The sequence below is a fragment of the Gopherus flavomarginatus genome, chromosome 5 (genome assembly GCF_025201925.1).
Source record: "Gopherus flavomarginatus isolate rGopFla2 chromosome 5, rGopFla2.mat.asm, whole genome shotgun sequence".
NCBI lineage: Eukaryota > Metazoa > Chordata > Testudines > Testudinidae > Gopherus > Gopherus flavomarginatus.
In genome coordinates, this window is record NC_066621.1 from 67,433,396 (window position 1) to 67,459,322 (window position 25,927).

Consider the following 25,927-nt stretch of genomic DNA (forward strand, 5'->3'; position numbering starts at 1 on the left):
CCTAAGGGACCATGGGCCCAAACTGGAGAAACACTACACCAGAAACTCAATAATGGGACAGAAAAATCAGACCGTGGGATCAGAGAAGGCAACAACTATCCTGGAAGATGGAAAAACTTCACAGTGCTCCAGAATGTGGTAACTTGGGCCCATTTCCCAATTCTATCTTGTCTATTATAAAATATATGTTCAGACATTATAAGTGACAATAATTCTGTCTGAAATTGTATAAATAAAGACAAAAAATGATTAAGTCTAAATTAGGTGGATTTGTGACTCAGTTTACCAACTTTCACCCCCAGCAATACATACTGTCCTCCAACGTTTGACTTTTTGGTGAGTTCCAGTCCTGAGCAGCTCAGAGGTTCCATAGGAGAGGACCTCTACTCCAAACTATCTGAAAGCCCTTTATTCCAAAAGCTAAGCCAGTTTTTGGGAAAAATCTTAAGTTTCCTGAGCGTTAGCAACCCAAGTAGATTCTGGGCCACAGAGCAGAGGGAATTTGAATGCAATGCCTGAATAGGTTCCTACTGAGTATATGTATCCCCAAGCTGTGCCCCACATCTGCTTCCCAGGCAGCGAGTGGTTGCTAGTGCCACTCCCAGGCTGACTTCATGTAAGTAATGTAGTCTGACCTCCATCAGAGCACTAGGCCCTCACTAACATCAATGGGATGTGATTTGTGGAACCAAAGACAGAGTGCGTAGGACATTTCAGGATCAATCTCTTAATACAGTCACGGACGTGCACATACGTAGATAATACACTTCCAGAAACATACACATAGCAGAAGCAAAAGGGTAGCACTTATCAAGATTTTTTGCACTTTTATTGAGGTCTACAAGGATCTTTTTAGCAAGGGAGAAACTCAGCATTCAGAAGTAGTGGCAAAATTGTGCATACAAGCTGCTGTCACAACAACCCATATTTCTTCTTCCCCAGTTTGATTACTACTTTGCCAAATTTTCTCAGTTATAGCAGTCTTAGGTGTTACCATTGTAATAGGAACATATTTTAGAAAAATTAAATTTAAAGATTCCAATGTCCCTTTACCTTTTTTGTTTATGTATCAGAATAAAAATGGCTAATCATTACAAAATAGTTATACTACGAAGAGAGCTCTAAGTTTCCTTTTTTAATATATCGTTCAAAAAGTCTATATATTTCAAGGTGTCTCGATACTATTTCATTTAAACTATCCTAGATATAAACACAGGAAACAGCAGCTATATAATTATGAGAGACACAAACTTTTTCAAACTACCTTGAAATTAGCTTAACTACTATTTATAACAAACAGATGAAATTGTAAATAATGTATTCTCTTGATTAAGAAAATCAGTGTGCATAACGTAGAATATATATTTTAGAACCTTATTAAATTAATCAAGGGATAAACTTTACTTTGTAAACAGGTTTGTAAAAATATCTGGATTAATCAACTATAATCTAATGTATCAATTTTTTTACCTTTAAAATGTCAGCAGGATCCTCTTTAGCAGAAGCAACAAACAAATTATGTCCACAGACTATTCCCTCTGCGAGGAAATACTTGAACAACAAGTTGGAGTAAATACTGTATTTATCTTCCTCTGTGGAAATAGAGGGTTTTTTGGTTAGTCACAAAAAACAAGTTGTGTGTGTGTCTCCCATCTTTCCCATCCATGTTTATTCCAACACCGTACAAATGCTCTTTGAATACCTCTTCAGGTCCGCTTCTCAAAGACTAGCCCCCCTATAACTACGAAGAGTCAGTGAGGAACCCAGAAGCACAAGCTAAGGGAGATGAATCCAAAGCATTAAATGTATGACTCCATGAGAGATTGTATTTTTGATTTCTCAGACTAGAAAAGGCACAGCCATGGCATTTTAGGACCATCCTGACATACACTGGGTCCATATCCCAGCAGCAATCTCCACCTGAAGACAAGAGCTGGGCCTTCTTCACAACTCAGTTTTCCACCAATATCAACTAACTGAGGTTGCAATAGCTCAAAGAACTCCTCAACTGCTCCCTCACCTAATGCTTCTTTTTGGGTCAACAGGAAAGCAAAAGATTAAAATGTGACTCTTTCTTATGCATGATAGAACTATATGCTACTCATCAAGTTGTCATGGCTTTTTATAAAATTTATATGACATTTCACAAGCATCAATGACACATACGAGCTACTGTAATAAGAAATGGCATCCCTCTCTATATATATATTTATCATTTACACATCAGTATTTGTCTGTTGTGCCAAAACAGCTCATTTCTGTTTACCAGTTCTCACACCCTAGATGTGTGTGTGTGCACATTCAAGAACAGCAAATAGACATGGAAAAATCTGTATAAAACATAAGTCTCTAGAAATTCAATCTTTAAAAGTATTTTTAGTTGGCAAAAGAGCTTCAGGTCGACAATTTGTTTTCAAAGTCACTCTAAGTAAACATATCAAAATGAAAGACAAGGTCAGAAGCATGAGAGTTTATAGTAGTTTTTTTTCCCCCAGAGAAGCCAGGAAACAAGAGCAGCATAGAATGGAGTTTTGAGAGGGAGTTCTCCAGGTCAAGGAGGAGCGACTACATAACCCTTCGGGTGAGTGTTATCTGTTTGTTTGTTCTCTGTTTGCTGCTTGCCATGTGCCTGACTGATGGTCTGTTTGGCGGGGTGGATGGGTGGGTGGCAATGTGTTGAGCCTAGTGCTAAGAGGTTCTTTAAGGGATCAGGGATCAAAGCCTTGTTAGAAGCCCTTAACCAGTGGGTGGGGCTACTCCAGGAGAACAGGGTTTAAAAAAAACAGCTCCTAAGCGATGAAAGGAGCTAGCAAACAGGTGAGTGAGTTTAGAGAGGAAACAAGAGAGACAGATATACCTAACATTCTCTAAAAGTATGCCAACAAACACCCCATGCCAAACAAACAAAAACCAGCAAGAGTAAAATGAATGCAGCAGAAGTCCAGCAGTGGAGTGGTGGATACCCAGTTTATTGCACCGAATGCAGCATGTATGATTACCAGCCTTGTAAGGCCAGAGTGGCTGAATTGTACAAGCTAAGTGAGACAGAGAGGTACACAGACAAAACTTTCCAGGACACAGTAGAGCAGTCCCACTCTCACAGCCTCTGTGCTATTGAGGAAGAAGAAAGTCTCGGGGAAGGAGAACATCAAACTGGATTGGAAGGAAACAGTTCCATAGTTGGGATCCTCTTTCCAGATGATGTCATAGTATCCTCTTGCACTAAGGGTGCCCCTCTGGGAGAGAGGAACCAAGTTATTAGGAAGTGAAGGCAATAGCAATGGGGGATTTGATTTTAGAAACACCGATAGTTGGGTTTGTGATGATCGGGAGAGTAGCATGGTAAGTTGTCTGCCAGGTGTGAAGGTTGTGTATCTCTTGAGACATCTAAACAGATATGTGCAGTGCTGGGGACGAGCTGGTGGTTGTGGTACATGTAGGTACCAATGACATAGGGGAAGGTAGGCGAGAGGTCCTGGAGGCCAAATTTAGGCTGCTAGGAAAAAAATTAAAGTCCAGGACCTCCAGGGTAGCGTTCTCCAAAATGCTTCCAGTTCCATATGTAGGCCCAAGTAAACAGGCAAAACTGCAGAGTCTCAATGTGTGGATAAGATGGTGTAGGGAAGAGGGTTTTAGGCTTATTAGAAACTGAGGAACCTTTTGGGAAAGGAGAAGCCTATGAAGGATGCACTCCACCTAAACCAAAATGGAACCAGATTGCTAGCATGTAAAATTAAAAAGGTTGCAGAGGATTTTTTTTAAAACTAAGGGCAAGGGGAAAACTGACAGGTACGGAGGAGCACACTGTTCTGAAAGAGCTATCGCTTAGGGGAGGATTTATTAACAGGGATTCTCTATATCCTAGTAAAGAGGAGAGGATAGTAGTTGAAAAAGTTCATTTAGGAGCTGAAGAGAACAAGCCAAAGGAAAAAGAGTCCCATTCAATTACATCACTTGAAGGCAGACAACTAACTATTAATACATTTTATAAAAGTGCTTATATACAAATGCAAGAAGTCTAAATGCTGAGTAACTTGAGTGCCAAATATTAAATGAGGATATTGATTTAATAGGCATCGAAGAAAGTTGGTAGAACAATGATAATCAATGGGACACAGTAATACCAGAGGACAAATTATACAGGAACAACAGAGTAGGTTGTGCCATTGGGGGAGTACACAGGATCTGATTCAAGAGGTGAATATAACGGAAATGCTTGATAATAGCGACCATAAAGTAATTAAATTCAACATCCTTGTGTGGGGAAAATACCAAAAAAATGCACCACAGTAGCATTTAACTTCAAAAAGGGGAACTACACAAAAATGAGGAAGCTAGGTAAATGGAAATTAAAAGAACATTCACAAGAGTGAAATGCCTGAAATCTGCATGGAAACTTTTAAAAAACCACCATAATAAAGACTCAAATTAAATGTACACCCCAAATAAAAAAAACAAAAACAAAAAAACACCACAGTAAGAGGACCAAAAAAATGCCGCCATGGCTAAACAGAGTAAACGAGGCAGTTAGAGGAAAAAAAGGCATCCTTTAAAAATTGGAAGACAAATCTTACTGAGAAATAAAAAGGAGCATCAAGTCTGGCAAAAGTGAAGTATAATTTGGCAGGCCAAAAAAGAATTGGAAGAGCAACTAGCAAAAGACACAAAAACGAAGTAAACACATTTTTTAAATATGTCAGAAGCAGAAAATCTGCCAAACAATTAATGAGGCCACTGGATGATTGAGGTGCTAAATGACCAATCAAGCAAAACAAGGCTATTGCGGAGAAGTTAAATGAATTCTTTGCATCAGGCCATGTCTATACTTACAATCTTATAGCAGCACAGCTCTACTGTACATAGCTGTGCTGCTGTAAGTTCGCTTGTGTAGCCACATTATGTCTAAGCGAGAGTGCTCTCCCATCAACATAATAAAAGCAGCTCAATAAACAGCGGTAGCTATGCTGGCAGAAGATGCTGTCTTGCTGACGTAGTGCTTTGCACACGAGCACTTATACCGTCAAAACTTAGTTGCTTGGGGGGTGTCTTTATACACTTCGAGCAACAAAAGTTTTGCCAACATAAAGTGCTAGTGTAGACATGGCCTCAGTCTTCACCGCAGAGAATGTGATGGAGATTCACACACAGACACATTCTTTTTAGGTGACAAATCTGAGAAATTGTCCCAGAATGAGGTGCCAATGGAGGAGATTTTGGAATAAATTGATCAGTTAAACAGTAATCAATAGGAACTCAAATATGAAGCTGCAGAACTACTAACTGTGATATGTAATTCATCACTTAAATCAGCCTCTGTACCAGATAATAATGGAGGATAGCTAATCTAATACCAATGTTTTAAAAAACGCTTGAGAGGCGATCCTGGCAATTACAAGCCAGTGAGCCTAACTTCAGTAACAGGCAAACTAGTTGAAACTATATTAAAGAACAGAATTATCAGACACACAGATGAACACGATGTGTTGAGGAAGAGTCAACACAGCGTTTGTAATGGGAAATCATGCCTCACCAATTTATTAGGATTCCTCGACTGGGTCAAATACATGGACAAGGGTGATCCACTGGATACAGTGTACTTGGACTTTCAGAAAGCCTTTCACTAGTCCCTAATCAAAAGCTCTTAAGCAAAGTAAGCAGTCATGGGATAAATGGGAAGGTCCTCTCATGGATCAATAACTGGTTTAAAGATGGGAAGCAAAGGGTCGAAATAAATGGTTAGTTTTCACTTTGGAAAGAGGTAAATAGCAGGGTCTTCCAGGGATTTGCACTGGGACAAGTGCTATTCAATATATTCATATGATCTGGAAAAAGGGGTAAAACAGTGAGGTGGCAAAGTTTGCAGATGATAACTATTTTGGTTAATTTTGTAAGTCCAAAGCAGACTGTGAAGGGATTTCACAAAACTGGGTGACTGGGCAACAAATATTGATAATTTCAGATTGGAAAACATGGCTTGCCAACTACAGAACCAGTTTCTCCTCTCTTGGTTTTCACACCTCAACTGCTAGAACAGGGCCTCATCCTCCCTGATTGAACTGACCTCGTTATCTCTAGCTTGCTTGCTAGCATATAATTTCCACTACATGCATCTGAGGAAGTGGGTATTCACCCATGAAAGCTCATGCTCCAAAACGTCTGTTAGTCTACAAGGTGCCACAGGATTCTTTGCTGCTTTTATAATCACAACTATACATACAAAAAGATGGGGTCTAAAATAACTGTTACCACTCAAAACAGAGATCCTGGAGTCATTATGGGTAGTTCTCTGAAAACGTCTGCTCAATGTGCAGTGGCCTTCAAAAAAGCTAAGAGAATGTTATAGCTAAGACCTTTCCTAATGCTTTTTATAAGATACTAAGTATAATAATGCCACTACATGAAGCCATGGTATGCCCACACCTTGAAACCTGCATTCAGTTCTGATCACCTCATCTAAAAAAGTTATATTAAAAATGAAAAAGGTACAGAGATGGGCAACAAAAATGACTGGGTATTTGGTACAGCTTCCACATGAGGGGAGATTAAGAAGATTGGGATTGTTCAGCTTTAAAAGAAGATGACTAAGGGGGTATATGCATGAATGTAGTGTAGAAAGTGAATAAGGAAATGTTATTAACCCCTTCACATAACACAAGAAACAAGGGTCATCCAAAGAAATTAACAGACAGCAGGTTTAAAAACAAAAAAACATAAAACACACACACACACACACACACACACGAAAATACTTCTTCACACAACACACGGTCAATCTGGGGAACTCATGTTGGCGAAGATATTGTGAAAGCCAAAATTGTAACTAGGTTCAAAAAAGAATTAAGTAAGTTCATGAGGATTGGTCCATCAATGGGAATTAACCAATATGGTCAAGGATGCTACTGGGTGTACCTAAGCCTCTGACAGATGCTGGGATTAGACAACAGGGGATGGCCATCTGATAAATGTCCTGCTGTGTTTATTTTCTCTGAAACATCTGGCATTGGCCACTGTTGGAAGGCAGGATTTTGGGTTAGATGGACAAATGGTCTGTCCCTGTATGGCCGTGCTTATGGTTAAGTGTAATACATGTTAAAAGATAAACAGGTGAAATCATGGTCCATTAAAGTCAATGTCAAAATTTTCATTGACTTGAAAAAGAAAAAAGTCAGAATTTCACCCACTATGTAAAACAATTCCTTTATTTGAGCTTTTTCCTGTGTTGTTAGCTAAGCACCTGAATTTACTAAAAAGTCAATGTCCCGCTTGGTTTCATATGACTAAAACAGCATTTACCATTACTCCAAATTAACAGTGATTTAACTCAGATAAGACTAACTCTACATTAGTAGACTCAAGGAGCTAGCAGAAGCATTGGTAAGAATTACATAACCGGTATCCCTTATGGAGGGAATGTAGCTGCCTTTTATATCTCAAGTTTACTTTTTGAGGTCTGGTTAGATCTTTGCCTGCTCCTGGAGACAAAAGGAAAAACAGCCAAGACTATCTCTTCCCCCCTTCAACCAAGCCTAGGAGTGTGTGACTTTTCTCAAAAATATTCAGACTTTGCTACAATAATTTATGCTTTTGTCACATTTTTATTGGGGAGTGCTTCTGACCAGAACATGAGATGAACTGGCTACAAACTGGTTTCTACAAGGAGTTTAACATGCTGGTTTAAATCTAAAGCCCTAACCATAAAAACCCTACCTACCCAGAAATCAAGGTAATGACATGGTATAACAATTAAAAATTAAAATAGATTGGGACCTAGTTATCTGAGAGAAACCATCTGTCTCCATACAATACCATGCAGTTATGGTTAGTGGAAGTGATTCAGCTAGATCCTCTTCCACCTGAAGGAGAACAGTAAGGACCATTAGCATGACATTCTTCATGAGGGGTCTTCAACTTTGAAATATGCTTGTTCTTGGTCTACCAGAGCCTGGATTTAATTAATTTATTAATCTTACATATATGTTGCAAAGCCAATCTTTCCTCATGAGGTTTTGGGGTAGGAGTGGTATGAGTCCCATTGACTTGAATGGAGCCAAGATGTCTCATGTTTATCGAATATGAATCAATATTACATTTTCTGAAGATAGCCTATGATATTTTGCATAGTATTTGAATTCTCTCTGTGCCATTGTTGTTATCTATTTCTTGATCATCATAAGCATGCTCCAACTTGTGCAGAACAAAATAATAGTCCATGACCTGAGGAGCTTGCAATCTAAAAAGTTAGATATTGGGGATAGTAAGGATCATTTAAGTAAACATATTTACATGTATACTTGTTATAACAGGCTATCTGGTCACAGGAGGCTGTATCATTTCTTATTCCTACAATACTATAACTACAAAGAATATGAAGGTGACACCATGGTAAAAACGTATCACAATCCCCAAACCGCCACCACCACATCTAGGATCATGAGTGGTTTTGTTGCTTCATACATTTTTCTGTGATACACTTATCACTTAATAAGAACTGGGGATCATTAAAGTCTGAGGAACACTCAATTTTTTACATAACTCCAAAACAAACAAACTTGCAACTTAATCAAAAAAGATTAAAAATTAACTCAGTGTGACAAATATCATCCTAACATTAGCTTTTCTTTTAGGCTACTTACATTGGTTTCTATCATACTGAACTTATAGTAAGAATAGGAAAATAAACTGTCAGAGAGCAATCTAAATATAAAAAACACCTCAGTCTGCTACAGTACTCAAAGGATTAAATGTGTCTCAAAAAGCCTTTACAAACAATGTATCCTGAATTGTTAAAGTCAATGCATCTGTAAAGATCCCTCAGTTCTTCAATTTGTCACATAGAGAATAGCTTTTTATTGATTCATTTCTAGGTCACTAAACTTTTGTTGTATTCAAAAGATCTAAAGTGCACTCTGATAGGGCTTTTCTGATAGTGTCCATTGTACCCAGGCTTTAATAGTTACGTTACTATTCAAAGCCATAAGAACACAGCTCTGATTTTTAAAAATTGTTTGGTACAGGTATTTCAGCAGCATAGCAATTAGTTTCTTTTATGGTAAAATATTTTGCAAGTTTTCAACCATTTATCTGAAAACAAAAATTTATTGTAGCAATCAAAAAGTGAAATGTCCCATATTATATTTATTCTTTAAATTTGTCTTCACTTGTCTCCTTTTCTGAAAGAACCACCTCTATCCTAACAGATTGTGTTGATGGGGACTGAAACTTAAGCATGTACTACTCACATGAAGCCATAGGTACTTAAGGCAGGACCCCAAATCTTTGTGTTTAGCTTTCATTCTAAACAGTTCATTCCCATCAGCAGCATTCACTGTGCACCTTACCTCTAGCTGGTAAGGCACACAAGCATAGAAGAATCCCACAGCTGCAGACTCTGTTCCTGGGTCGAATCATTGCATTTCAGACAAACAGTCCACATCTTCCCCTACTTTCTCTGAACAAAACATTTCCAAAGCTAAGTGGCAGGTGAGTAACTAGTGAAGCATAAAACTGCACAAGATTTTTTACCTAGAAGTTACCCATGTTGTCTACATGACAAATCCTCTCATGACCCTGCAGTTTAGGAGAGCAGGTAACTAGTTTATCATCATCACTATTCTCTGGTCTCCTCTCACAGCACCTGACAGGAAAATATAGCTAGCAATATACAGAAATGGTAACTCAGTGTAAGGCTGTGCTGATACTGGAGAATAAGGAACCAATTCCCAATTCTTACTCTGTGCTTGGAGTACGCTCAGTGAGCACATTATAGAAATGTTATTCCTCTTCTACATCAATTGGCTATATTTACTACTCAGGTTACACCTTGCTGTCTGATTCACACCAGTAATAATAAAGAGGAATCTACCAGCTCTTCGAAGGCACAGGCAAGATGTTTTATAGAGGCTGCTAGAGCATGAGACACGACCCATTAATAGAGAAATCAAATGTGCCAGCTGGGCATTAGTTGTAGTATATTTTAATGTAGCTACTAACATATACAAGTTAAGGACAAGATCCCTAATGGCACTATATTTACACCAGCTGAGGATGTGGACAAAAGAATACAAGTAAAAGAGTAAGTAAAACTAATTGATACAAGTTATTCTTCTGTGAGTGGTTGGGTTAAGTATTTGAGAAAAACACACCAAAAAAATCCAAACAAACCGCTGTGTGTGGATTAGGTCTGTCGATTAATCACAGTTCACTCACATGATTAACTCAAAAAAACTAACAGTGATTATTAAAAATAATCACCATTTTATTTGCACTGTTCAGGAATAGAATACCAATTGAAATTTATTAAATATTTTTGGATGTTTTTCTACATTTTGAAATATATTTATTTCAATTACAACACAATACAAAGTGAATAGCGCTTACTTTATCATTTTTACAGTGCAAATATTTGTAATACAAATAATAATATAAACAAAAGAAATAGTATTTTTCAATTCACCTCATGCAAGTACTGTAGTGCAATCTCTTTATCACGAAAGTGCAGCTCACAAATGCAGACTTTTTTGGTTACACAATTTCACTCAAAACCAAACAATGTTAAACTTTAGAGCATACAAGTCCACTTAGTTCAGGAAATAATGCTGCCGGCTTCTTATTTACAATGTCACCAGAAAGGGAGAACAGGCTCTCTCATGGCACTTTTGTAGATTTTATTTACGTGCCACATTTGCTAAACATTCGTATGCCCCTTCATGGCTTGGCCATCACTCCAGAAGACATGCTTCCATGCTGATGATGCCCATTAAAAAATAATGTTTAATTAAATTTTTGAGTGAACTCCTTGGAAGATAATGGTGTCTCCTGCTCTGCTTTACCCACATTCTGCCATATATTTAATGTTATAGCAGTCTTTGATAATGACCCAGCATGTTGTTCATTTTAAGAACACTTTCATTGCAGATTTGTCAAAACGCAAAGAAGGTACAAATGTGAGATTTCTAAAGATAGCTATAGCATTTGACCCAAGGTTTAAGAAGCTGAAGCACCTTCCAAAATCTGAGAGGGATGAGCTGTGAAGCATACTTTCAGAAGTCTTAAAAGAGCAACACTTTGATGCAGAAACTACAGAATCCAAACCACCAAAAAAGAAAAAAAATCAACCTTCTGCTGGTGGCATCTGACTCAGACGATGAAAGTGAACACGTGTCCGACCACACTGCTTTGGATCGTTATCGGGCAGAACCCATCATCAGCATGGATATATGTCTTCTGGAATGGTGGTTGAAGCATGATGGGACATATGGCTCTTTAGCACATCTGGCATGTAAATATCTTGCAATGCTGGCTACAACAGTGCCACGTGAATGCCTATTCTCACTTTCAGGTGACATTGTAAACAAGAAGCAGGCAGCATCATCTCCTGAAAATGTAAAGAAACTTGTTTGTCTGAACGATTGGCTGAACAAGAAGTAGGACATAGTGGACTTGTAGGCTCTAAGATTTTACATTGTTCTATTTTTCAATGTAGTTATTTTTTGTACGTAATTCCACATTTGTAAGCTCAACTTCCATGATAAAAAGATTGTATTACAGTACTTGTATTAGGTGAATTGAAAAATACTATTTATTTTGTTTTTTACAGCATGAATATTTGTAACAAAAATATAAAGTGAGCACTCTACACTTTGTATTCTGTGTTTGTAATTGAAATAAATATATTTGAAAATGTAGAAAACATTCAAAAATATTTAAATAAATGTTATTCTATTATTTTTTTAACAGTGTGATTAATCACTTGATAGCTCTAGTGTGGATCGTGTTTATAGAGACTCTTTTAAAATGGCATAAGGGCCCTTGAAAACTTCCAGAAGATAACTGGTAGCATACTTATTTAAAAAGCAGAATGCTATCTGGGGAGAAAATTTGCAGGAATATACAAATACCACTTGTTGTAGAAAGTCTAGACAGTTTGCCCTAAAGCTGTCACAATCCATCAGTATTGATATTTTTTTTTCTATAGACAATACTACAATATAGTGGTGTGACCTAAGGTGAGTCTTTCTTTAGCTACAAAACATCTCATCAAAACTGCTGCAGGTTATGCGATGTGATTCTTTTAATCATCTTCAGTATCTGAAATTCCATTTAAAGATATTTTACTAATGTCCACAGTTACTAAGCTTGAGGGAATTCAGTCTGTGTCACTTGCATTTAATTAGCACATGCCAAAACCAGAGTTGGCAAACATATATGTTACAATATTTGGCATCTAGCCATTCTGCAGGAAGGTGAATTTTGACATGTTGTATTTTGTATAATTATATTTGGCAAATCACTGATTTGTACCTCTCCAGAGATTACCTTTTTAAACTTTTTAAAAGGTGATAAAGTCAATTATATTGACAAGTGAAGAGTACCCTTATCAGTCAGGTTAAATTGCATGTCTAACAAAAATAATAGTAGCTAATTAAAGTAGCTGAAACTGCTTCAAGGCTTAGAATGTACAAGTATAGTCCTGCCTCTAACAAAATACATGTTATGGTTTAACTTTTTTTTTTTAACCTGACCTCAGCTACCGAACTAAACCCTCTGATATGATAACCTTTAAAACCTTCAACTATCAGTGACCTCAACAAATGGCAAAAGCAACAACAAAAACTTAACTTTTTTAAAGTGTGTAAGAATTGTGACATTCAATCCAGGTTCCTATATGTGTGCACCACTGTGTAAACCAAGTCCCTCAAAACTACAGTACACAGTACTGTCTTTAGAAATTAGGCATGTAGCATGATTAAGGCACACATTTTAAAAAAAATTGAAAAAAAAACCAGGACACTTTTCTGGTGATATTTTTTAAGGTTCAGACACTTAAAAAAATATATATATGCTGCTGTTACTATTTTTTGCCCCGACTCAGAAACAACAAGTACATATTTCTCAAAGTGCATGATTTTTTCCCCCCAGTAACATAGCATTCTGAATGAGTTTAACATGAAACACTGAACAAGTGTTGTTAACGTTCACTTTCAGCAAAAGAACAGTTTTAATAGTGTCATTCAACTTTTCACTGCACTCCAAAAACTGTTCACAACACTGAACACTGGTTCCACTGGACTATTTGTTTCTGGTAAACACAGAGCAAGTTTTACTTGGTATAGCAAAACATCTTGAACAAACAAAAGAAGTTTTACAAAACCAAATGTTTTGACTAATGAAATGAATTGGAAAGTTACAAATGTCCCAAAAGAAGTTAATAGGATACTGGAACATTAGATGAACAATTAGTACATATGGTCACTTCAAGCATGGTAAAAGAAGAAACAACATAGAAGAGTAAATAGAGTTCAGTTTAACTGGGAATCAAGATGTTCTCTGCTATAAAGCAGCACTGCTACAAAACTTAACTTTAAATATATACATACTGTATGCCAAATAATATTTTACAAGATTGTCCAGCAACCTATATTATTGCATCCCTAGAGAACCATAATAATTAAGACAAACATTTTAATACCTTGACTCTACTATTACTTGGTTAAATTAACCAGGATAATAGGTGTCAGATAATGAAGATGAGCATTTAATTTGCAAAGGGAGCTAATCTTAGAGTAATGCAATTTATCCTTGCCTTAGAGAATGTTAAAAAAAAAAAAAAGAATTTAACCTTTTCACTATACTTGCAGTACAATGCTGAAAGGATCCTCCTAGGAGGTTTAACACTGACAGCTTCAATCTTGTGAAATATAAAGCTTGACTAGAGTAATCTCATGACAGGATTTTACTGTTTTTCTGCATTATTGATGAGCCATTCTAACAATCCAGTTATAATACTCACTGTGCTAGCTTTAAAACCAGTTTCAAGATCTTCAGTGTAGTTACACGAAAAAATACAGTTCTTTCATGAATGTCTTTTGTATAACATTATATACTTCAGAATTGTTTTAGAATTCTTTTTTATTTAAGTCTAAAATGTTAGATTTTGGATCTTAAATACATTCTCTCCCACACTTTCAGATATTACCTTTATGCCAATAACTCCTCTGTTGCTTCTTTCTTTATCTCTGGTATCTAATGAATGAACTCCTAAGCCATGAATGAAAATTGCTAGCTATGCACTCAGAGAATGTCATGGGGTGAAATTTTAGCTCTATTGAAGTCAATGTGAATTTTGCTGTGGCCTTCAGTGGGATTTCACTCATCTTTTCCTTCAGCTCATCTGATTAGATGCCTTCTCAAATCCCTTAGTAGCTTCCCATTTTACCACATCAAGAGGAAGAGACTCAACTTCATTTTTAATCCCTGCATAATCTTGTTCTTGTCTACGATTTTGCTCTCCTGTCTTCCCACTTGTTTAATTTCTTTATTACTTCCAATCCTCACTGCCCCCCTTTCATTTATTTTTCCCATTCTGTGCCTTCTGCCTGCTTTCTGGCTGACCATTTTGCTTGTAATGGCTTGTCACCTGATCCCAAATCCCTTTAGTCTCCTCCTGCTGAACCTCCTGTAGGATCCATTTCCCCCCCAAAAAATCCTACCATTGTATTCACACCTCAACGTGGCAGAAGTATTGCCCAGCAATTTTGCTCTTCCCTAGGCTGTCTTCAGGGTGAAGACCTTGTCTTATTATTTGTTCTGTACAGTCCATGTACTTATGGCACTATAAATCATAAGTTTCAGTATGAGATACACCATATTGTAACAGGCAATGGGAGAACCTAGCATTAGAAAGATCTTGACCTTCATGCTCTATCTGATACTACTGACTTCCCTTCTCAGTTACTCAACACAGTTGTCAGAAATCTCTGACATTTTCCTCTGTTGATTTTATTCCAGTTTCTCCACCTGTTTTTTGGGTTCCTGTAACACTAGTAACCTCAATGTGATATTCCATGGGATTTCTGCCTTAACCTATCACTGTCCCTATTTCTCTTGGTCATCTCTTTTCCAAATTCAGACTTGAGCTGGAATATCAATTGATAGTCTACATCTGCTTAAAATTTATCACTGTCCTAGCCTTCTGTCTGCCTTAGTTTGATCAACTACGAGAGGTGGAATATGTCTTTTCCCCAGTCAATGCATGAAAAACTGCTCTCTTACCAGCAAGTAACGTAATTGCACGTCAAGCCTTCCCATCCCTCTTGGACTTTAATCGTTAGAAAATCATAGACGTGAAACCCAGACTCTTAAAACCTTTGTGTAGCTATACAATAATGATAGTGAAATACTTCAAATTCTAACACTTAACTCAGGAGGATGTTAAAACAGGAGCTAATAAAGACAGACATTTAAAAATGTCTCTGGATATCTTACATCCAAGAGTTTTAAAAGAGATGGCTGAGGAGCTCTCTGAATCGTTAATGCTGATTTTCAGTAAATCCTGGAACACTGGAGACATTCCAGAAGACTGTATGAAAGCTAACGTTGTGCCAATATTTAAAGAGGGTAAATATAATAACCTCGGTAAATACAGGCCTTTACATTACAAATTTGGTTGATAAAAATAACTGTATTGACGTAATTGGCTTGTGCAAGGCATTTCACTTGGTACTATATGACATTTGGATTAAGAAACTAGAATGATACAAAAATCAACATGGCACACGTAAAATGGATTTCAAAACTATATCAAAATGTAATTGTAAATGGGGAGTAATGACTGAAGGGGTATGTTTCCAGTGCAGTCCTGCAGGGAGCAGTTTTTAGCCTTCACTATTTAACATTTTTATCAATGACCTGGAAGAAAACAAAGCCATTACTAATAAAGTTTGTAGATGATACAAAGATTGTGTGAATAGTAAATAATTAAGAGGACAGGTCACTGATACCGAGCAACCTGGATCATTTGGTAAACTGGAAGCAAGGAATTTTTTAACGTAGCAAAATGTAAAGTCATAAATTTAGGACAAAGAATATAGGTCATACCCACAGGATAGTGGTCTCTATCCTGGGAAGCAGCGACTCTGAAAAGAAATTGGGGACTATGGTGGATAATCAACTGAACAAGAGCTGTGAAGCGGTGACCAAAAGGACTACTGCGATCCCTGGTTGTGTAAACAGAGTATTATCAAGTAGGAATAGGGAGGTTATATTACCTCTGTATTTGTGACTGGGGCAACAGCTACTGGAATAGTGTCCATTTCTGGTATCCACAATTCAAGAAGGATGTTGATGAACTGGAGACAGTTCAAAGAGCCACAAGAATGTTTAAATAATTGGAAAACATGCCCTATAGATTTAAGGAGCTCAATCTATTTAGTTTAACAAAATAAAGGTTAATGGGGGACTTGATCACAGTCTATACAGGAGGAACAAGATCCAAAGGCTGGAAGTTAAAGCTAGACAAATTTAGATTAGCAATAAGGTGCACATTTGTTACTGGGAGGGTAATTAACCATTGGAATAATTTACCAAGAGTCATGGTTGATTCTCAAACACTGAAGATTTTAAAATCAAGATTATATATTTTTATAAAAAGGATATGGTCTACTCAAACAGGAATTAATTCAGGGAAGTCCTATGGCCTGTGTTATACAAGCGGTAGTAAACAGATAAACACTGTGGTCCCTTTTGGCCTTTATAATCTTTGACAACTAGATATAAATGATTAAATTTCTTAATATCGTGAAACCATATCTTGGTCAGATGCTTGATGTCTCGAAACTACCGCCGAACAGAGTATGTCCTTGTTCCCACTTTGGCCACACTTGAGTAGATTTTCATTCCAATAAAGATCTTATTGAAGTTAGATTTGAATGGTCAAAGAGATTAAATTAGCTCTTAGCTGTAAAGATGGCTACTTATGGCTAAAGGGATATTAGTAGAGCAGAATGGGGAAGACTGTACTTCTGTTATCTATACTGAACCAGTTCTGTGGTACTTCCATAGGTATTAAAATGTACATAAAACAAAAAAAACCTAATGCTACTAAAAAAGCTGCACCCTTTATATATCATTATGGTTGTAATAATTTGAGTCAAACACAAGCCAATTCACCGTTCCCAATCCCTTTACAGAAGCATATAACTCTGTCAATTTTACTGAATATTCTGAAATGTCAGTTTGTATTAAACCTTTAATACTTTTTGGTGTTTAATATATATGTATACGATGCATGCTTTATGAATAAAAGTGAACATACAAATGTATATGTATGTTGATTACTGTTGGAAAAAGTTTCCACATGACGCATACATACAAGAATAGGATTTCCACTTATTTAGTCTTCTCTAATCTCTAAGAAACAAGACTAAATGTCATAGTTAACGTTTGTCTCTTACATAATTTTCTCAAAGTTGTTGAGGTTGAACAGCCTCATACATCACCCTGGAGCAGTTCTCCTCCAACAGTTAACAATGACTTATCTTATTTGCTATCCTTATATTTCCCATTGGTGCCAATTTAAGTCAATGGGAATTTTGCTTGAAGGACTACCAGATCAGAATCATTATTTATATTTTGTTTCTCCAAGAACACTGCACTATTGAACAAGCAGGTTTATGGGGTCCTCATTATTTTTATCAGAATTATAATTTTTATTAATGCTGATTTTGGCAGTTTTGCAGGGTCCAATATAATACCAAATAAGTCTCATATTAATCATGGAACTTTTGATATTTTTGCATCTTTTATTTCCAGCCCCAACTTTGCAGACACTGAGATCAGTAGCCCAGGTATTTCTCCACAGTGAATTTTGTTTTATCCTGTGGAAAGACAGGCTGCATTGGTTTGAGGAAGGATTAGATATATTTAAAAATAGTAGTAAGAAATAGGAAAAATTCTATCTTACCTATGAATTTTCATTCTAAGACCCTCCATGCTAGACAGCCTTCATAGTGGGACATTCCCCACTGCCACAGCAATGGGAGATCTTTGCTCTGAACTTGGGCTTAGGTTCACTGCTCAGAAAGAACTTTCCAGAACAGCAGCTTCCAAAGCTGAAAAATACTAATGATATAAAGTGCTATCCAACTCAAACCATTTACAGCAGAGCCTTGACATGAAAAAATTAGCAATTTTCTGAAGGAACATCCTTTTCCTTTTCACACTATTTAACAATCAAGCAAGCAAGCAATAGCTCGAGTGGGGGAGGGGGACTAACCACACCCACACTTCCACTCTGAACATAATGCATTCTTCCAAGGCATGATCAAACGATCTGATATGGAGAGCCCTAGAATGAAAATTTACAAGAGAATTTTTCTTCTCTGTCCCCTAGATGTCAGTCTTCACAACAGGGATGTAGAAAGCTGTAAAGGCAAGGAGGGACTCAGTTCACCTGAATAAGAACTGAATAAGTACTTAAGGTTTAACAGTCATCCTGTTGAGGAAAAGACTTCTATCAAACCCTGTATCAGATGGGGTAAGAGTGTTAACTTTGTAGTATTAAGAAAGTATAGATGGAAGACCCTGTAAGTAACCTTACAGAGATCCTGATAAGATGTGCGCACTCTCTCTATTGTTGCTCTTTTCACAAAGTGCATAGTAATAACAGTCATACCTGAGGCTTTGAATGCCTCTGATACATACATATACACACACATACACTCTGTAGACTCCATTCACATGTGTAACTTATGCATTTCTATTTCCTTAGGGTATTTGTTTCAACCAGAAGAGCAACAACACTACTTCCTATTATGTGAGGAAGACTGTGGTATTTTTGGGAATGGAGGCCTAACTAGTTCAAAGAAGTACGAATGTGTAACTCGGGTTTCACTCTGAGCATACCAAATGCCTTAGCTTCCTTGCACAAGGTGGTGCCAAGTAGGCAAGATACGTTCAGTGAGAAGGGGAAGAGACCCACCAACTGTGAAGTTGAAAGGTAGTTTTATTAGAAGTTGCCAGGTAGTTTTATTAGAAGTTGCCATGATTTTGCTCTGTGGGATAGAAGAATCTGCATCTTGACAGTGGACTGCAATAAGAGATTTTCCTGGTTTTCTTATAGTGCAATATGCCTGCAGTCACTGACTTGTCTTTCCAAAAAGTATTGGCCTTGATTCTGATGATCAGGCCAACTTGTCCGTTGCTTCAACTGACTTTGCCCTGATGAATGTTCTTTGTAATATTAATATCTAGACCTCCAGTTTATGACAGACATCACTTGTATATTTCTTCTAAGATGCTAGGTGGCTGCTGATCACCTTCTTAGAATGAGAGACTGTTGCTTCTTCCTCTCAGCTTCCCAAATGACACCTTAGTGGCATAGGATATCTGTTCAGGATAAGTCCTTTTCAGATGAGTGTGTGTATGCACTGGATGTTTGAAAGAAGGTTCCAATTACGCTTCTCAGACCTAATTGAGGAAAGTTCTGAGGGTTAACAAGACTATAAGACCTAAGGGTTAATATGATTATAATCACAGTGGCCTGTTCCTTCACAATATTCTTTATCATCTTTACTCTCGGTGACTGAGGGGAGAAGACATAAAGGAGATCTTTTAGCCCACTTCTTATAGATAAGGAGACAATGGCCTCCCCTTTTGAGTGTCTCCTCCTCATGTAGTAACTCATTTGGTTTTCTAGCGAACTTTGATGAAAATAGGTTCAATCTCTAAGCTTCCAACCTGTCCTGTGATGCATCAAAAAGCTAGCTGATCTAGACTGGTTTCCCTTGGTTCTAAGCCTCTTGCTGAGCCAGTCAACCATGACTTCCCTTCTTACTATAGAACCATGAGGAACAGAGTAAGAGCTTATGTCCAGGACATAAACAGGGCTACTTCTCTAAGCAGTACTGGAGGTTTCCTGCCTTCTTAGCAGTTATATACACACCATGTTTCTGAAGAATCATCTGCTGGAAATGGAGAAATGAGCTTGGTGGTCCATATCATTAGACAGGTTATATGCCATTTCTCTTCCTTGGATCACACCTTTCCATAGTCATACAGGAGTCCATATATGGGATCCAGTATCTGTACTTATGACCAACTTCTCTGGACCTGACAGCAGGTAGCTCTCTATTATTAAAAATAAGCTCACTAAGAGATGCAAGCATTGGATCCGGACCAAGATTTTTTATATCATGATCTGCTGCAACTGCTGGCTGAAAAGAAATCCAGAATTGTTTTAGTATGCACAAAAGACCCACTAGCCCAACAGCTGAGTCAGATTTTATCGTCTTCTTCTGCCTCTCTTCTAAAACTAAGTTTGTCTTGAGTGATAATTTAGATGCTAGAGGTTTGTGAGGCCTATAATTGGCCGTTCTACTTGTTCACTCAAAGCCATGTTTCTGAAGACTTTTAGCAATGGCTGCTGAGCATTGTGTAACATGACGAGAAGGTCATCCAGACATCATCTATTCCTTTCACTGGAAGGAAGCAAAGATATTACATTTGTGAATACCAATACAGAAATTATAAGTTCCAAAAGGGGCTCATGAAACCTCATTGAATATACTTCTTGTTGTAGCAGAAGTTAAAGAATTTCTGGGTAGCTCTCCTCGATCATATCTTCAGTAGAACTCCAGGTTTACTTTCATACTGTAAAGTCCTGGGAAGATAATGCTGTAATGATGGATTTCATATTTCCAACTGGAATATTAATCTTTTTATGGACTTCCTGAGAGACTTGAGATTTAAAAATGAACTATATGTCATTGTTTCTCTTTGTACCATTAAAAAAAAAAAAAAAAACACCACCACATAACTTATGCGCTTTCCAAAAATATCTGTCTCTTCTCAGAACTGGTTCTATTGTTCCAACATGTAGGAGATGAACCATTCACTCTTCACCTTCTGATTCTACAAAGGGTCTTGCTGATAGCACTGGTTTAATGAAAATAAACCAGCACTATCAGCAAGACCCTTTGTAGAATCAGAAGGTGAAGGGTTCATCTCCTACATGTTGGAACAATAGAACCAGTTCTGAGAAGAGACAGATATTTTTGCTGATAGTGCTGGTTTATTTTCATTTACTTTGGAGAAAAGATAAACTTGGCCAAGGGGCAATGATTGAATTCTATAGTTTTTCTGAATATCTTTCCTCGGATTATTTCAAGCACCCATTTTCTGAGGTGGTTCACTCCCAAATGAGTGCCCACTATGAAACACTCTTCACTGCGGTGGAGCGGAGGGAAATCTGCCCAGACTTTGGAACCCAAAAACAAGAGAAGCTTTTGAGATTACATGGTTTTCACTGATCTTCCAACTTTCACAAAAGGCAGCAATGCCTCATCCGAGTGTGTAATCTCTACATTGGAACCTGGTGCAACAGCTTCAAAGAAAACACCTATGATATAAGGCAGTTTGAAGATTCTCTCAATGGAAGGAGGGAAGGACTTATTCCTTTGCCTAGAGACAAGCAGTCACACAGTGTTTATGATCCTCACAGTGTTTAACAAAATAGTTGGAAGGATATCAGAGGTTAGCCCCAATTTATTCAAATGGAGCAATAGTTGCACTAGGCCACATCTATGGAAGTTTTGAATATGCAGTAAATCAGTCAGGTGAGGTATCAGTTCTAAAAAAGGCTGGCAGGGAAATCTTGTTTAAAATAGGTTTGATGTAATTTTTCTTTTGCATGTGCTCACAATGACCTCCACAATAAGAGACTGCGCCCAATATTCTCAGGGCTTAGGCTGCTATATCCAAGTTTAGTCCGAGTCACAATCCTATTCTCCTTTCTGCAGGTTTGGCAGGAATGTTCCCTCAGCTGGCATGACTGTGGAGACAGCAACCTTAAACTCAGGCAGAGTAATGGAGACCTTAGTCCATATGTACAAGTAGTCACTTGATAGGAAATTCCCACTCCATCTTAATCATACCCATAAACCATTTGAGGAAGAATTACACAGCTCATCCTCAACTTTCCAAGTGTTTTGTTGTTTTGCTTTTAGAAAGGGAGGCATTTTTTAAAGAAAAAGAACCTTTTGCACTTAATTCTGGATGCTTAGCTGAGTCTCTGAAGTATCTCACTCAAAGGCTCAGCTTTAGTTTTCTCCTCTTTAAAGGATCTAGAAGTGAGACTCTCTCATTACATATTTTAAGTTTTTGTGCTGTCCCTTTAGGAGCTGAATGCGCAGTATCTATCCTTCACCAGTCTCTGGGCCAATCCCCTGTGAGAAGGCAGAGAACAGGTTACTATTGAGATTGAAAGGACAGTGTTCAGGCATGCACCATTCATGTTTCTCTAAGAAAAACTGTAGCTGTTTTATGATCTCCCGTGGGACTCCTGCAGGCTGGAAGGCAGAGAAAAGGCAAGTCAACATCCCACTCTAAATCATTTCACCTCATGCTCCTTGCTGCTAGGTCCAGGCTAAGCAGGGGACAACTGCATAGAATTAGGAATGAGCCATAGCAACTGGAAACAAATGACTCATTTGGTATCAGAAAGGTCACAGAAGCTGCCACCTTTCATGGTGCTGGTAAAACACTGTGGGAAGGGGACATGCTTTGCACCCTTTTTAATAAGCTCAGCATGTATCTTGCCTATATGCTGACTGGGAGCAGGTATTTCTTCACTCCTGGCTCCCCTTCAACTTTCCTCCACCCAAGATTCATGAGGCTCCATGTGGGAATAGGGGTCCCATTCTCAAGGGAAAGACAGCAGGGCTGTGGAAAACTTAACTCCAGCTCTGTGACACTGATTCCGGCCTGGTCTCAGTGAAGGGAGCGTTCACATGGCCTGCTCAACTGTTTCAGTGTGGACCATGCCCACATCTGGCCAGGAGCCAGCTTTCACCATGGCCTACTTAGCTGTCTTGGCATGGATCCTGCTCACATTACAGCTGGTTGCCATCTCTGCTGGCCATTTCTGAGGGAGGAGGGGAAAAGAGCTGCTATCCTTCAAACCCTCCTCAGAAAGTCAAGTTTAATAGTTTTGGGGAGAAAAATCTCAAAACCAATAAAGGCAGAGAAATTCAGTTTAATGGGGGTTCATAAGATTTTAAAGCTTTGTTGCAAAGGGGGACCTGGACTATGCCATGCATGCTGCTTGGAGGCGAGAATTCTGGCGAGTTTCTTCCCAATGGGCAGTCCCCAAGCCCAGGTTCAGAGCAAAAATCTGGTTTGCCACTAAATGCTGTGGAGATGAGGACTAATCAACCATGAAGAGAGTCAAACATGGAGGGTGCTGAGAATTCAAGTTTGAGTGTAATTTAACAAAACAAAAACAAAAAACAGATTGTAATCATAGCTATATAAGATATTAGCTAAGTGTGACAAAAGTATAGCACAATATATTCATACATTCTGTACTAACCAATAAGAAGAAGGGTTCCAACAGCTAAACCTCCACCTGGAAACAAAACAAAAACCAAGAACAAGATGAGACTACATTTTAATATTACCTTAGAGAACAATTAAGTTTGCTTAGTTTATAAGTCAAAGAAAGATGATATAGCAAGTTTAAAAATGTAAATGTGAACAACATTTTAATTACCTTTGCAAACTTCCTACAATTCACTATTATGAAATAATTACATATTACATGTAATTATATATTACACATTACAATTACTTTCACAATATATTGTACTATTCTCTTTATATGAAAAGATCCTGCAGAGATCTACACAACTGAGCTTAAGTACTGCAATAATGTTGCAGAGTCTTAATCAAACACTTACTTTAGCAGGATTACTCATGTGAATTAAAATGTGCAGGATAGGGTCCATATTTAGTAGCGATTAATAATACTAACTCTACAGCCACCAATTAACCATGCAGAGTACCTCAACAAGGGCTCACCCAACTCGCACTGATGTCAACAGGGAAAATACTGGCTGCACTGAAAAAAATGGTAAAAACTCTTATTGACTTCAGTGGAGCCAGATTTCATCCAATGAGAGTGGGATGAGACCTTTAAGTACATAAAATCTGAGAGATTAAGCTGCTACCCTAAAAGCATTTTCTTGTTTGACACTTCTCATCTCCTTAAATATATAGAGGCCTTCCCGGATAAACATAACTGGTTGATTTTTTAACTGGTTGTTAAAAAATAAGGATACACTCCATCCTCTTGTTTAGCTAAGAGCATCAATGTTTTTCTATTCCCATTTTGTTTAAATAACCAATCATTATGTACCAATCGCTGATGATTAAATTAATCTGTCTGGGGATTGGTCCTGCTCTGAGCAGGGGGTTGGACTAGATGACCTCCTGAGGTCCCTTCCACCCCTGATATTCTATGATACTAGAACATAGCAAAAAAACTATGTTAGCTAAAATTAATCAGTTATCAGAAACCTGTCTTACATTTTAGTACACTTAAAAGAACAGTTGAATTCATTACTACGCATTTTGAATTGTGACTGCATTAGAGTTGATTTTCTTGATCCCCACCTGAGATATCAATGATCAAATATTCTAACAGAAACTTGGGGGGGAGGGGAGAAAGAATAAAAGTACCTTCAGTACAATTTACAAAATATAACTAATCAGAAGAATTATTTGCATACTTACATAAAAGTAACAACCAACAGAGCAAATCACATCTAACAGTTTTGCATTTTCTATACTTATAGTTAAAACTACAAGTAAAAATATATGGTGAAATACATCATCATGGAGACTGTTCAGTCAAAATTCACTGTACTTGCATGCAGGGATATTACCATCCTATACATTTACCTTTCAAGTACACAGAAGTCCCAGGACTTCTGTAGCAGTCACAGAAGTGACAATAGTCACCTCATTTGCCATCATAATATCTTTCTTCCATTACATTTTGAAAATTGCATTGACATCAAGTCATGCTGATGTCACAATTTCAGCAGTAAATCACTGTGCCATTGTATAGCTGCAGTGTATAAAGAACTCATATCGTGATTAAGTCCCCATTTGTATCACAAAGACTAAGCCACACTGCTTAGTCAGATCATATAATTTCTTAATATTAGTCATGGCAAACAACTTTAATCAAACATTTTACACTGTTCACCTACAAACTTCCTAGCTAGTCAGCAACTGTTAGAATTATTCTACCCTTTTAAGTATAAACATTTATTATTCTGAATTCTCTCACAGATTGTTGTTGCACTTTATTTGCTCAAAAGTAAAAATAACTATAGATGGGGCCTGCAAAAAGTATTCCAAATAGCTCAATATGCCAATCTGAATGTTAATGTTTTATGTTAACTGTACTTCTGCCAACAGAACTGTAGGTTGAATGGGAGTTTTTCTTCACAAGTCAGAAGAGTGAACAATTTAGTGCAGGGCCAAAGAAAGTTTTTTTTTTTTTTTTTAAATGCACACATTATGAAGAACATTAATATTATTTGTTTAGCACTAGCAGTGCGCTTAGCTCTATACAATCCACAAACAGCTCAAGCCTCAAAGATCTTATGAGACAGCAGTTACATACACAAAATGGGATACAAGCTCAGAAATCCACAGATAATTATACTTTATCATCATCATCATTAGATTTTAAACTCACTTCTTGTGTTCATGGCAGAAGCAGCACATTTTTAAAACAGTAACTTGTATTAAGAGGGTGCTGGATTGACAAACTGTCAGCAAAATCAGATTTTTTTTGTTAATAAGTTACATCTCAAGGATTTTTTGCATACTACCACTATTTATACAGCAGATTTACAGTACCTGTATGAGTATTTAGGGCATAAAATGCAACCTTGCTTGACATTTCCTAGGATCAGAGGATCATTTTACTGTATCAAATGTATAAAATTATTTAAAAGTATTTAATTGTATTAGATAATATATGAAACTAGTACATGGTTACCATGGAATTTTCCCACACATTTCTCTCTCTGTAACTGGAGAAAGAAGTGAATTGGTGTGAAGTAGATTGGATAGAAGATGAAAAGCTGACAGAATGAAAAGAAAGAAAAGGAAAGAAAGAAAGAAAGGTTATTTTTAAATCCTTCAAAATCCTTTTGAAGGGCCCTATTACTGCTGTGTATTTATAACCTGTTTGTTCCTCAGTTTGGCAACTCAGTCCTTTACATATGGTACTGGTTATCATGGTGCTAGCTGCGAGCAGTTCATTTTCTGCACCACTATACAAAGCATGGTGATT

The 25,927-nt window shown here is 37.4% G+C and overlaps 2 protein-coding genes across 9 annotated transcripts in view; one reads left to right on the top strand and one right to left on the bottom strand.

Moving 5' to 3' along the window:
* The window catches only part of ELP4 (elongator acetyltransferase complex subunit 4), a 292,776-nt gene that overhangs the window by 262,758 nt on the left and 4,091 nt on the right, over positions 1-25,927 (bottom strand). For all 8 annotated transcript variants that reach the window (XR_007774651.1, XM_050955147.1, XM_050955140.1 and 5 more), the window contains exons 2-3: positions 23,147-23,182; positions 1,471-1,592 (exon numbers count right to left, since the gene is read on the bottom strand). Coding sequence is in view for 7 of the 8 variants with exons in the window: in XM_050955147.1 (XP_050811104.1) it covers positions 1,471-1,592; positions 23,147-23,182 (158 nt within the window). In the remaining variant the exon portion in view is untranslated. The remainder of the gene's footprint in view (positions 1-1,470; positions 1,593-23,146; positions 23,183-25,927) is intronic.
* Positions 5,976-25,927, top strand: part of IMMP1L (inner mitochondrial membrane peptidase subunit 1) — a 94,155-nt gene continuing 74,203 nt past the window's right edge. The window contains exon 1 of the mRNA XM_050955174.1: positions 5,976-5,987. The gene's annotated coding sequence lies outside the window, so the exon portion shown is untranslated. The remainder of the gene's footprint in view (positions 5,988-25,927) is intronic.